Here is an 11,089-nt window from a genome sequence, read left to right as displayed (position 1 = left end):
TGGATACTTTAGATTTCATTAGCCTTAATAACATTGACCTAACTTTATATTTAAAATATTTGTGTTAAAACATTTTACTTTCATAATATTTTGATATTTTGTTTAAGTTGAATTACTTTAAGTTAAAGATCTATTTAATCTTGACTATTTAGAAATATTTTAAATTTTAAAATTATATTTGTTTGACATTGTTTTTGTATTGTATAATTTATAATTAATTTATCTTGAATTTGAATTTTATATATATATATATATATATATATATATATGAACAATACAACCCCAAAACGGCACGCCGAAACACTCCAAAACTAAAATATTTCATTCAAATTAAAAAAACAAAATACCTACTGAAATGGAATTGACAACCTTGATTAAAATAGCTATAGAGAGCTACACATGTGATTGATGGATTATTCAAAGAAAGGGCATCAACTAACCGCCACCCACCTAAGAAAGAGCAAGATTTATGTACAACTTCCAATTAAATTGCAGGTTTGTCCCCCTACTATCAAAAACTGCAGGTTTGTACCCAGTACTCTACGCAATGCCATTTTTTGGCCTTTTCTTTTCTTTTCATTTTGATCATTTTTCTCTCTCTCTTCGAGTCTTGTGTGGCCAAATTCGTCAACAATTTCATATAATTTATTCTATGAAGAAAAACAATAAAAAGAGAGGAATAAAGTGTAGAACATGGAGAACACGCATGGCCACTCTAAAATTTGCAAAAAAATAATTTTTGTCCCATATTTTCTTTTGATTACCTTTTCAGTCCCTTTAGTTTTGTATAATCTTATTCTAGATCCATAATTTCAATATGTTCATTTTTTTAATTCTTAGTTTGAGAGAAAAAAATTGTAAATTTTTCATTTGATAAGAGAAATTTAATGGTGGTGAGTTTTTCATATCAACATGCATAAAAAAAATAAGATTATGTTTTTTTGTAATCCGGTTGATTTTTTTTTTAGATGGTTAAGAAGATTTTTATAGTGTTTAGTAGGTTTTTTGGGTGAAAATAAGTTTAAAAATTGATTTTTTTACAAAAAGAACAAAATAAACATAGCCCTATTTTTTTTTTGCCACCACATGCCAGAATTTGAGCATTAGCAAGCAATGCGTTACTCTTCCTTTTTTTAAAAAAAGAAAAAGAAAAAGAAAATAATGAACAACAAAAAGACCTAGATACACGGGTCTGAAAATATCTTTATTGTTGTGTTCTACACAATAAATAAATTCAAACACTAAAACACGAGAAGAGAATATAAAAGTGACAAAGAATGTGCCTAAAGGAAAATTTATATTTAATTTTGTCTAAAATAATAGATTTATATGTGACAGAGAAAGTGACATCGAGAATGTGATAGATTAGAGAAGATGGGGGGTGCGGTCATGATGAGATTTTTTATTTAATACATGGTGGCATTGTGGCTATTTTGTTAAAATTATGTGGGTAGTATTTTAATTTTTAATAAAGAAAAATAACCATGTTCTCTTATTAAATATATAAAAAAACTTAATGTATGATTTATTGTAATCGGTAAGGTAGAAAATTCAATCTTACAAAATTGTAAAACTAATGTCTGCAAGAATTTAAAATTCAAAACCGGAACCAAACCAAAATCAGAACCAAAACCAAAACCTAGTTAAGACCAGAGATTGGGCACTTTAACACTCTCTCTCCTCTACCTGTATGTATATAATAATTAATAACAACTCAGGACCATCAACAACAACAAACTAGTCCTCGTCTTGTCCTTTCTTTAAGTTATTTTTTCCAAGTCTCTCGTCCTCACCCAAAAAGAAAAAAGAAAAGAAAAGAAAAATCTTTGATTCTAATTCGAAGGACGAAGAAAATGATTTATTTAATAATTCAATTCTTTTAATTTCTCCTCTTTGGCCACCCACAGCCACCCACCTCCCTTTCAAACTCACTATAAAATCTCTCTCACAATCTTCAACCCCATTCCATTTACTCGTTCATATACTTTCACAAGTACATAGAAAATACGTTTGGAGAGCAGAAACCGTGATCGATCGAATGGAGCAGAGGAAGTACTTGGTTGAAGTAGAGAAAGCAAAGGAAGCTATAGATGGAAAGCCATCGACGGGTCCTGTGTATCGTAGTCTTTTTGCTAAAGATGGGTTTCCTCCTCCGGTTCCTGGACTTGAAAGTTGCTGGGATATTTTTCGGTGAGAAAATCTTTCTGTTTGGTTGCTGATAAAATCTTGTTAAACAAGGGGTTAAAGTATATGCTGTGATTCGTTTAGATTTACTTTGATATTTGTAATCTGTTTGAGATTTAGTAAAAAGGCTTTATTTTTAATGCTTGTTTGTGATTCGTCCAAAGTAGATGCCGTGATTCGTTTGAGAGAAAATAGATCCCTTTTCTTTTTTTTGGTTAATATTTAATCCTTGGTTTTTTTTTTATTAAGTCATTTAGTTGTGTGACTAATATTCATTGGAGTTGTTTGCAGGATGTCTGTAGAGAAATATCCAAATAACCCAATGCTCGGTTGTCGTGAGATTGTGAATGGCAAGGTAGCTATAGCTTTGCTGTTTCTTGCCATGTCTTTTTGTGGGGTTTTTTTTTAGTAACCGTGGGTTTGTTGTTTTTGTAGGCTGGTAATTATGTGTGGCAAACTTACAAACAAGTTTATGACACGGTGATCCAAGTTGGAAACTCAATTCGAAGCTGCGGTGTTGAACCGGTTAAGCATTGGAGCTACTTTTTTTGAAACGAAGTCTCGATCTTTGTAATCAAAATTGGGTTTGTACTCGTGTCTAACTCTGTGTTGGTTATTTGTAGGGCGCAAAATGTGGTATTTATGGTGCTAATTGTGCAGAATGGGTTATGAGCATGGAGGTAGTTTCTCCTTCTTTGTGATCGATTCCCTGATAAGAGAAAATGTTATCACAACCTGTTAATTCATAAAGCACTTGAAGGATGAATAATGAGTTTTGCCACCGTTTTTTGAGTATATGCTCATTGATTATCTTAGTTTGCTGGTCAAATATTTGTTTTTTTAAGGAAGTCTTCTGCATTTTCTGCTCTATACCAATCACGCTCCATTTTGATTCTTCTTCTAAGTTTCCGCACCATTTAATTTATAGGTTTGCTGGTCATATATTGGTTTTTTTGGGAAGCTGTCTTCTTCAGTTTCCACCCTATACCAATCACATTCCATTTTGATTTTTCTTCTAAGTTTCTGCACCATTAACTTGTAGGCTTTTTTTTTTTTACCTTCTATGGGATTGGATTTCATATAATGTTGGAGAATTCCTTCAAAATATTCCTTCTGAAATATGTGGTTCAACATACTTTTTAATTGTAGAGTGAGGGAACTATGCATTGTCATTGGTTTTCAATGCTTAACTCAAAAATAGACTATAGCCCTTCTAATCATACTCTAATCATCTTTAAAGCTTGATTGTCTATTTATTTACTTGTTTGTTTGTTTATTTTTTGGATAAAAGGTTTTGTTTGATTACTGTGGCAGGCTTCCTCATAACTTGCTGGTTTTTTTTAATTTATTCTTTCTGTATTAGCATGGTTTCCCTTCTTCGTGAAGTTTCTGATTTATACCGCAAAATCTGATGCAGGCCTGCAATGCTCATGGGCTCTACTGTGTTCCTTTGTATGACACATTAGGTATGGTCTTCTTCCTCATAGATGAATTTGGCATGTAACGATCATTGACTAACCTGCAATTTTCATGCATATCTCTTCTACATCAAGGCCAATTAGTGCTTAACTCTCTCAAATTACATTCTAGGTGCCGATGCAGTGGAATTCATTATATGCCATTCAGAGCTCTCAATTGCTTTTGTAGAAGAGAAAAAGATCACCGAGGTATATGTTTTATGTCCATGCATCCAAAATCCATTATTGACAACACTGCTTTTCATCATGTCTTCTTGAATTTAATATTCAAGAGGTTCACTATTAGCTGGTATACAAGCTCTTTAGGAATTTTAATCTTACATGCTGATATCATTCTAACTGATCCGTGGTTTCCTCTGTTCTCTCAGCTGTTGAAAACATTTCCCAACTCCACACAGTACATGAAAAGTAAGTTAATATTCACAGATTTTTTTTGTTTGTTTTTACCCATGTTACCAAGAAATCATTTTGTTATTTATTTCCTTATGCAGCAATTGTGAGCTTTGGCAAGGTTGCTTCCAAAGAGAAAGAAGAGATTGAGAAATTTGGTTTGGCAGTATACTCTTGGGATGAGTTTTTAAACCTGGTAGCCTAGTCTTTCCCAATCACTCTTGTCCTATCCAACTATTGCATCAATATTAGTAAAAATTTGAGCTAGAAAATGTATGCACAGACAAGTTACTCTGTGAGTGATATTGTATCCCAACTGTGTTTTTGGAATATTTTTGGTAGCAAGCATGCTTCATGACCAGTACTGTATTGTATCTCAACCTTTAGCTTGTGAACTTGAGCTTAGAATCAATTATTACATTTAATGGATGGGTGTCATCTCCTTGTTTTGCCAATTTCAAGAAACAATTCTAGTATCTCACTAATTGTGTTTCATAAAATGCCAGCGATGAAACATGGATGGAGTTTTGGTTCAATTTTATTATTTATTAATATATTTATTTAATGTGCATTTACATTCATTAACCACAATAAGATGCCTTTTCTTCTTAGATTTTGAAGTTTGTTTTTAGTTTCTGATTCTTATTTAAGCTTAAATGAGACCAACGAGTAATGGTCTTTTTATATGTCCCTTGCAGGGGGAGAACAAACAATATGAACTCCCAGTGAAAAAGAAAGAGGATATCTGTACAATAATGTACACTAGCGGAACAACTGGTGATCCCAAGGGAGTGATGATTTCAAATGACAGTATTGTCACTCTTCTAGCTGGGGTGAAACGGCTACTAGAAAGTGTGAATGAAGCGGTAATTTTCTCTTATATTCTGTGCATGTCATAGATGAAGATATGACATTAATTATATGACGTGTAAAGCATAATGTTTTTGGTCCTTTTTTCTACCCAATCTATTCACATGACTCTTTTATTTGTTTTGTATAAATTTTGCAGTTGACTTCAAAGGATGTATATCTTTCATACCTTCCTCTTGCTCATATATTTGATCGGGTGATTGAGGAGTTATTTATTCAACATGGTGCCTCTATAGGGTTTTGGCGAGGGGTAAGCCCTATTTGATTTTTTTATTTTCATTTTTCTTCTCATTGGTTTCATGAGAATGATGCCACTGCCAAGGATGCAATGAGTGTCCCAAATTGCAGAGGTGATTGGGATGGTAAAACCATTCAGCCTCACAAATTAAGAATCAATGTGGTGAAATGTTTATTCCTCACAAATCTGTAGGATGTAAAATTATTGCTCGAGGACATCGGGGAGCTGAAACCATCTATTTTCTGTGCTGTGCCCCGCGTCTTAGACAGAGTTTATTCCGGTAAACTCTCTTCTAACCATGCATTCTTGAAATTCAGCTATTTCAACTTTCATATAAGAGCAAAATTTAATTATAGAGGCATTCTAGTGTGGATAAATTAACACCCTTCTGCTCTGTTAATGATTGGTGTTCTAGGCACCTTAAGCCAACTCGGATTGGGTTCATTTGGAATGCTATCACTATGATGTTTCCCTAGCATACTCAATGAATAAATAATTAGAGCTCCATAATTGTTAAATATCTTCATCTTGTTCAACTGAGGAATGAACTGAGTTAATTCTTGGAATTTTTTCTTATTCAATGTTTATACCACAAATTGAAAGCATAGTTTCTGTATCTCCCACAGTAGAACTATCATAACTGCTGTGCACATTTTTAGGTTTGCAACAGAAAGTCTCTACAGGTGGCTTTCTGACAAAGACATTATTCAATCTAGCATACTCACAGTAAGTTCTATTCCACACTCTAGTACTTTTTTTGGACAACAATTCATGATAAGACTTTCCTGTTGAGTTTCACTCATTTTTAACTTCAGAGAGACAGATAATTGTTCCCTTATGCTTGTTGTTGGTACATTTGGCTAACCATCTTGTTAGGATTACATGATTGCCAAAATTTAAATATTTGTTTTTATTATTTACTGCAGCAAGTTCAGTTCTATGAAGAAGGGGTTTGCACATGATGAAGCATCTCCAATCTGTGACAAAATTGTCTTTAATAAGGCAATTATTCTTCTATCCTGATTGCCTCGAGATCCAAAACTCATAATAGTGATTGTAATAAAATTATGCTTACTCAACTCTCTTTGGCTGTGTGTCTTACTTAGGTGAGGCAAGGGTTGGGAGGAAATGTGCGGCTTATTTTATCTGGAGCAGCACCTCTTTCTAACCATGTAGAAGCTTTCCTGCGAGTGGTGTCATGTGCTCATGTTCTGCAAGGATATGGTATGTTTTCCATATTATTTGATGCAAGCTATACTAGTGTTCTAATTCATCAATTTCCTCTTTAGTGTTAGAAAATTTGTGGTTATAATTTACTGCCTCCAGGACTTGAAATATTTGCAATTGAATTGTTGCAGGTCTGACAGAAACCTGTGCTGGGACCTTTGTCTCACTACCTAATGAATTGCCAATGCTTGGAACAGTGGGCCCTCCTGTACCAAATGTGGATGTCTTCCTAGAATCAGTACCTGAGATGGGATATGATGCTCTTTCAAGCACACCACGTGGAGAAATTTGTATTAGGGGGAAGACCCTGTTTGCAGGTTACTACAAACGTGAAGACCTTACTAAAGAGGTCCTGATAGATGGGTGGTTCCATACAGGTTTTCCTAGACTATTCCTATGATGATTCTTTGGCTCTGATATCTAATTTTATTTTCTTAATCTTACCATTTTCATGATGATCTTTGCATCAGGGGATATTGGTGAATGGCAACCCGATGGAAGCATGAAAATTATTGACCGCAAGAAGAATATATTCAAACTCTCTCAAGGAGAATATGTTGCTGTTGAAAACTTGGAGAACATTTATAGTCTTGTATCTGATATTGATTCGGTATATTCCTTTCTCATACTATTTGATATTTTTTTTTTCCTGAGTATGGCCATGTATTTAATATTTGTTATGAGCATCTTGGCTGTTGATAACTATGTCTTTTTTTAGCTATCTATTTAGACACTGATATGTGTATTTTTTCTGTAGACTAGCAAATATCATAATTTTTTTTATGATTCCGCCCCTTTCATAAGTATGGCAGTAGTTTCTAGATGGCAGGAACTGCTTTTTTTTCCATATTGGAACTAAGTAATTACTAATTTCTTAACGATTCATATATTATGTGATAGGTTTAATCTATTACTGGCAAGAGAGTCTTATCTGTTTGCTTCAGTTGTCAATTCCTCCGAGGACTTGCATTGCTTGCTTATGCAATCATTCTGTTTTTCAATTTCAGATATGGGTTTATGGGAACAGCTTTGAATCATTCCTTATTGCTGTTGCCAACCCCAATCAGCAAGCACTTGAACATTGGGCTCAAGAGCATGGTATAAGTGGGAACTTTAAATCCCTTTGCGAAAATCCAGAGGCAAAAAAATTCATACTCGGAGAGCTCACCAAGATTGGGAAAGAAAAGAAGGTTCCTACTTAATTTGCTTTTAGCATATCTTGTTAACCTATTGAAAGAGATAGTTAGATCTTCAAGAGCTAACTGAACATTTTTGTGATCCGAAATACTACTTTTGGCAGTTGAAGGGCTTTGAACTTGTAAAAGATGTCCACCTCGATCCTGAGCCATTTGACATGGAGCGCAATCTCATCACTCCAACATACAAGAAAAAGAGGCCCCAGCTTCTCAAATATTACCAGGTATCTCTTCTTTATATTTTAGGGGATTTGATTACACTGGTTTGTATTTGGCACTAACTGCTTCAGTTCAGTAACAGAAATTTGGACTGGCAATGACTTGAATCATTATTGATTTTCCCCTTCTTTACTAATGCAATATAAGAAACATGGTTAACCAATTTCATGGCCATGGCGGCTAGTTCTAGATCTCGGTTCTTACCATTCCGTTTAGTTTAGGCCATGCATCGAATCTTGTTACACTTTAATGTTCTTGTGGTGGTCAAGAAGAAATTTGTGAGTGGAAAGTTACTAACCCAAAATTCTTTGCACAGAATGTTATCGACAACATGTACAAGAGTGCAAGCAAGCCCAAAGCCTAAGAGATAACTTTATGTATCTTGATAACTTTTCTGTTCAGCAGGACCGTTGATAGTATTTACATTGTTTTTGTTTTGTTTTTTTTTTTCTGTACATAAAGTTATTTCTATTTATAAACGTTGCAATTTGTATCAAAGAGTAGCATCTTTGCTTTTGGTGACAATGGCAACTGACTTTTTTTCATCTTTCCCGGTGAATGAATGTGGATATAAAACTTCATAAACCTCTCTGACCTAATTTGGAATTATTGGATGGTCAATGTGCACTCTAATCACATCTCAAAAATTCCTTCCTGTATCCACGAGCCATGCCAACTTGAGGGTTGAGACAAAGGAAGGCAACATCTAGCATTTCAGCTTTAAGAGGACTACCAACCTAGGTGAGGCTTTAGCCACAAAGCCATGAAAAGCCACTCACTTGCACTTGCTCATAATGATCAAATTATCTCTGGACTTGTTTCCACCTTTCCAGTAATTTTCGATACAATTTTTAAATATTGGATCTTCCGTTATTTAAATCGTGTATCTCCGTCACTCATAGTGATTTATCATTCAATGAATGACTGAAAAATGATCCACCGATCCAATTAGAATTTTGTTATTTTGTCCATAAGTAAAATAAAATATTCAAAATCTTACATTTTTTTATACACTTATTTTTTCTATACATCCAAGAGATTCGCACGATCAGAAATGCCTTTACTTGCAGGCTCTGTATTATTCTTGAGCAATTCCCAGTCGGTTTAACCCAATTCACTTCCTTCCCCAGCCTTCCATCCTTATTATTAATACTCAATTGGTTCATTCCACATACGGACGAGAGTTATCTTTAAAATGAGAGAAGAAAAAAAAAATTATATTCAGCTAGCAGACAATTAGCAAATATGGTCATGATTTTTTTCTTTCAAATTTAAATTACCAATTTACAAAAAAAAAATAAAAAATTATCAACCAATTTTATAAGTTCATAGCTGCATTATATAAGTTCCTGGATGGAACAAGACTCGTCTCTCTTCCATGGCTCTCAGTGGACTTGTTTTCTCTTGCTTGAAGTTGAAGGCATTCTAATTGGTAGACCAAATTTGGCACGTTCAAGTTCCAGAATTTTGGCTGGAGTCAAATCGAAGCACGAAATTTTCCAGGAAGAAAGTTGCCAATCCAACTCGCCTGTGCAGCACTGCACTAGACGCCATTCTCGCTCACCTAAATTAAATTAAATAATCCACTACATCCCCCAAAACAGTTCGGCCAACTACAGTTTACAAAAATCAATGCACTGGCCTCCTATTAGAAGACTTAAAACTAAAACACCTATGCTCTGGCATGATACAGTACAGTTGTTGTCACAATAACAAAATATTACACATGGCATTTGACCTTGAAGTCACCTTTTCAATCCGACTGCATCTGGGGTTTGGCATGGCTTTTGTCAAAAGGAGACCCGAGAGATGAGGATTGAAACTGTAATGCAAGAAGCTCCTCTCTGGTATACTTCAGTCTCTGATCTACTTCCAAGAGAACAAAACAAAAAAAAGAAAAGAAACGAGAGAGAATGAGAAAAAATAGATTTAAGCCATATAAGCAGAAATTGTTGCAGTAAGTATCTCAACCTATAAAATACTGAGACACAATCAACTTTTCCTGTTTCTGGTTTACTTGTGGAGGTCTTAGAAATGTTCGTGGTGGAGTCAGACGGTGGCGGGCAGTTTGATCTGATATAGAGACAACATGCTCATGCCTTAATTCAATTTGAGGATGTCTTTTACGAAATGACAAGATAGCATCCTCAGTTAAGAGCCAACAACCCCTGAGGTCCAGCATTTCAAGAGTTGCTGGTGGTCTGAATGAAAATAGCCCAGAGTCAGTCAGCACAGCATCGCGAATGCCTAGATTTCTTATCTTTGGTAGAGATGACAAGCGGTAAAGGGAGATGTCTGTAAGGGAAGGACTTTTGAGAGATAAAAGCCTCAATTCTTGAAAGTTTGATACGGGGTCTACAGCTGCATCCTTGATGTTGGCGCATTCTAGATTCAAACTTTCCAAACCTTTAAGGCTATGTAGTGCTGTCAGTGAGGAAATCAAATTTGGCTCAGCACCATCCTGGTGAATGAAACCTGAAAATAGGAAACATTAAAAGCGACAAATAAGTACTAAACCCATGCGATTTTAGACAGACATTGCCAGATGATAATAAGCCATTTATTAAATGATTCAGCCTGCCCCAAATTCTGAATTCATTAGCTGATATTAGATAAATATTTTTTTAAAGATAACACCTTTGTCTGTGTGAAAGAATTCATACCATTGATGATTGTATTGTTTAAATCAACAAGCTTCAGTGAAGGCATCATGCCAATATATGACATGGCCAAATCATCTACTAGAGTGTGAGATAATGATAAATTCTCAAGCTTTGGAACATGACCAACTAATATTGCCACCCCAGCAGAGGTGACTCTTGTTTTGCCGAGATTTAAATTTCTCAAAATTGCTCCTATACTTGCAACCGCTTCAATTGAATCATCACCTATCATGCTACTGCTGAGATCCAAATATTCCATTGCTTTCAAATGATGTAAGAAGTAGAATCCATTGAGAGATGAATTGGATACATCCAGAAAAGATAGGAAGCATGTATTGAAATACAAGAATGCTTCAGCCTCGTTGGTGAATGTAGCTCCAGAGCATATAAGCTTAGTCAAATGAGCTTTATTCCCATTACCTTGAAGTACAGAATTAATGGTGCAGTTACTCAAGTTTAAGCATTCAAGAGATGACAAATTTGGCAATATTGTAACATTGGTCCAGGCCAGACCGAGAAACTTCAACTTGGGAAATTTTTGAAGAACAGTGGCCCCTTTGTTAGATATGTTACTCCCCCAAAGGTCAAGATACTCTAGCTTTGTCAACGCCTAAAAGAACAATA

At 34.8% G+C, this 11,089-nt stretch overlaps 2 protein-coding genes across 2 annotated transcripts in view; one reads left to right on the top strand and one right to left on the bottom strand.

Moving 5' to 3' along the window:
• Positions 1 to 1,876: 1,876 nt before the first annotated feature.
• Positions 1,877 to 8,349, top strand: LOC133678860 (long chain acyl-CoA synthetase 4). The gene is made up of 19 exons (XM_062101372.1): positions 1,877 to 2,190; positions 2,476 to 2,539; positions 2,620 to 2,709; positions 2,808 to 2,864; positions 3,602 to 3,650; positions 3,775 to 3,851; positions 4,031 to 4,070; positions 4,154 to 4,248; positions 4,751 to 4,918; positions 5,062 to 5,172; positions 5,353 to 5,440; positions 5,820 to 5,886; positions 6,087 to 6,162; positions 6,267 to 6,384; positions 6,519 to 6,764; positions 6,858 to 6,997; positions 7,395 to 7,577; positions 7,688 to 7,807; positions 8,119 to 8,349. Exons 1-19 carry the CDS (start codon positions 2,039 to 2,041, stop codon positions 8,164 to 8,166), a joined length of 1,989 nt encoding a protein of 662 aa, XP_061957356.1. The 5' UTR covers positions 1,877 to 2,038; the 3' UTR covers positions 8,167 to 8,349.
• A 964-nt stretch (positions 8,350 to 9,313) lies between these two features.
• LOC133682163 (uncharacterized) overlaps positions 9,314 to 11,089 on the bottom strand; it is a 5,903-nt gene continuing 4,127 nt past the window's right edge. The window contains exons 6-8 of the mRNA XM_062105436.1: positions 10,466 to 11,075; positions 9,774 to 10,277; positions 9,314 to 9,668 (exon numbers count right to left, since the gene is read on the bottom strand). Coding sequence (XP_061961420.1) covers positions 9,556 to 9,668; positions 9,774 to 10,277; positions 10,466 to 11,075 — 1,227 coding nt within the window. The 3' untranslated portion in view covers positions 9,314 to 9,555. The remainder of the gene's footprint in view (positions 9,669 to 9,773; positions 10,278 to 10,465; positions 11,076 to 11,089) is intronic.

This window comes from Populus nigra, chromosome 1, assembly GCF_951802175.1.
Source record: "Populus nigra chromosome 1, ddPopNigr1.1, whole genome shotgun sequence".
In the NCBI taxonomy this organism is placed as follows: Eukaryota; Viridiplantae; Streptophyta; class Magnoliopsida; order Malpighiales; family Salicaceae; genus Populus; species Populus nigra.
This window is presented reverse-complemented; position numbering and strand designations above follow the sequence as displayed.

What these genes read in the sequence shown, in the direction of transcription:
- LOC133678860 (XM_062101372.1), top strand. Translation starts at nt 2,039, where the DNA reads ATGGAGCAGAGGAAGTACTTGGTTGAAGTAGAGAAAGCAAAGGAAGCT. An exon ending in TAGAAAGTGTGAATGAAGCG is followed by an intron (nt 4,919 to 5,061) that starts GTAATTTTCTCT and finishes TAAATTTTGCAG; the next exon opens with TTGACTTCAAAGGATGTATA. An exon ending in CTTAGACAGAGTTTATTCCG is followed by an intron (nt 5,441 to 5,819) that starts GTAAACTCTCTT and finishes GCACATTTTTAG; the next exon opens with GTTTGCAACAGAAAGTCTCT.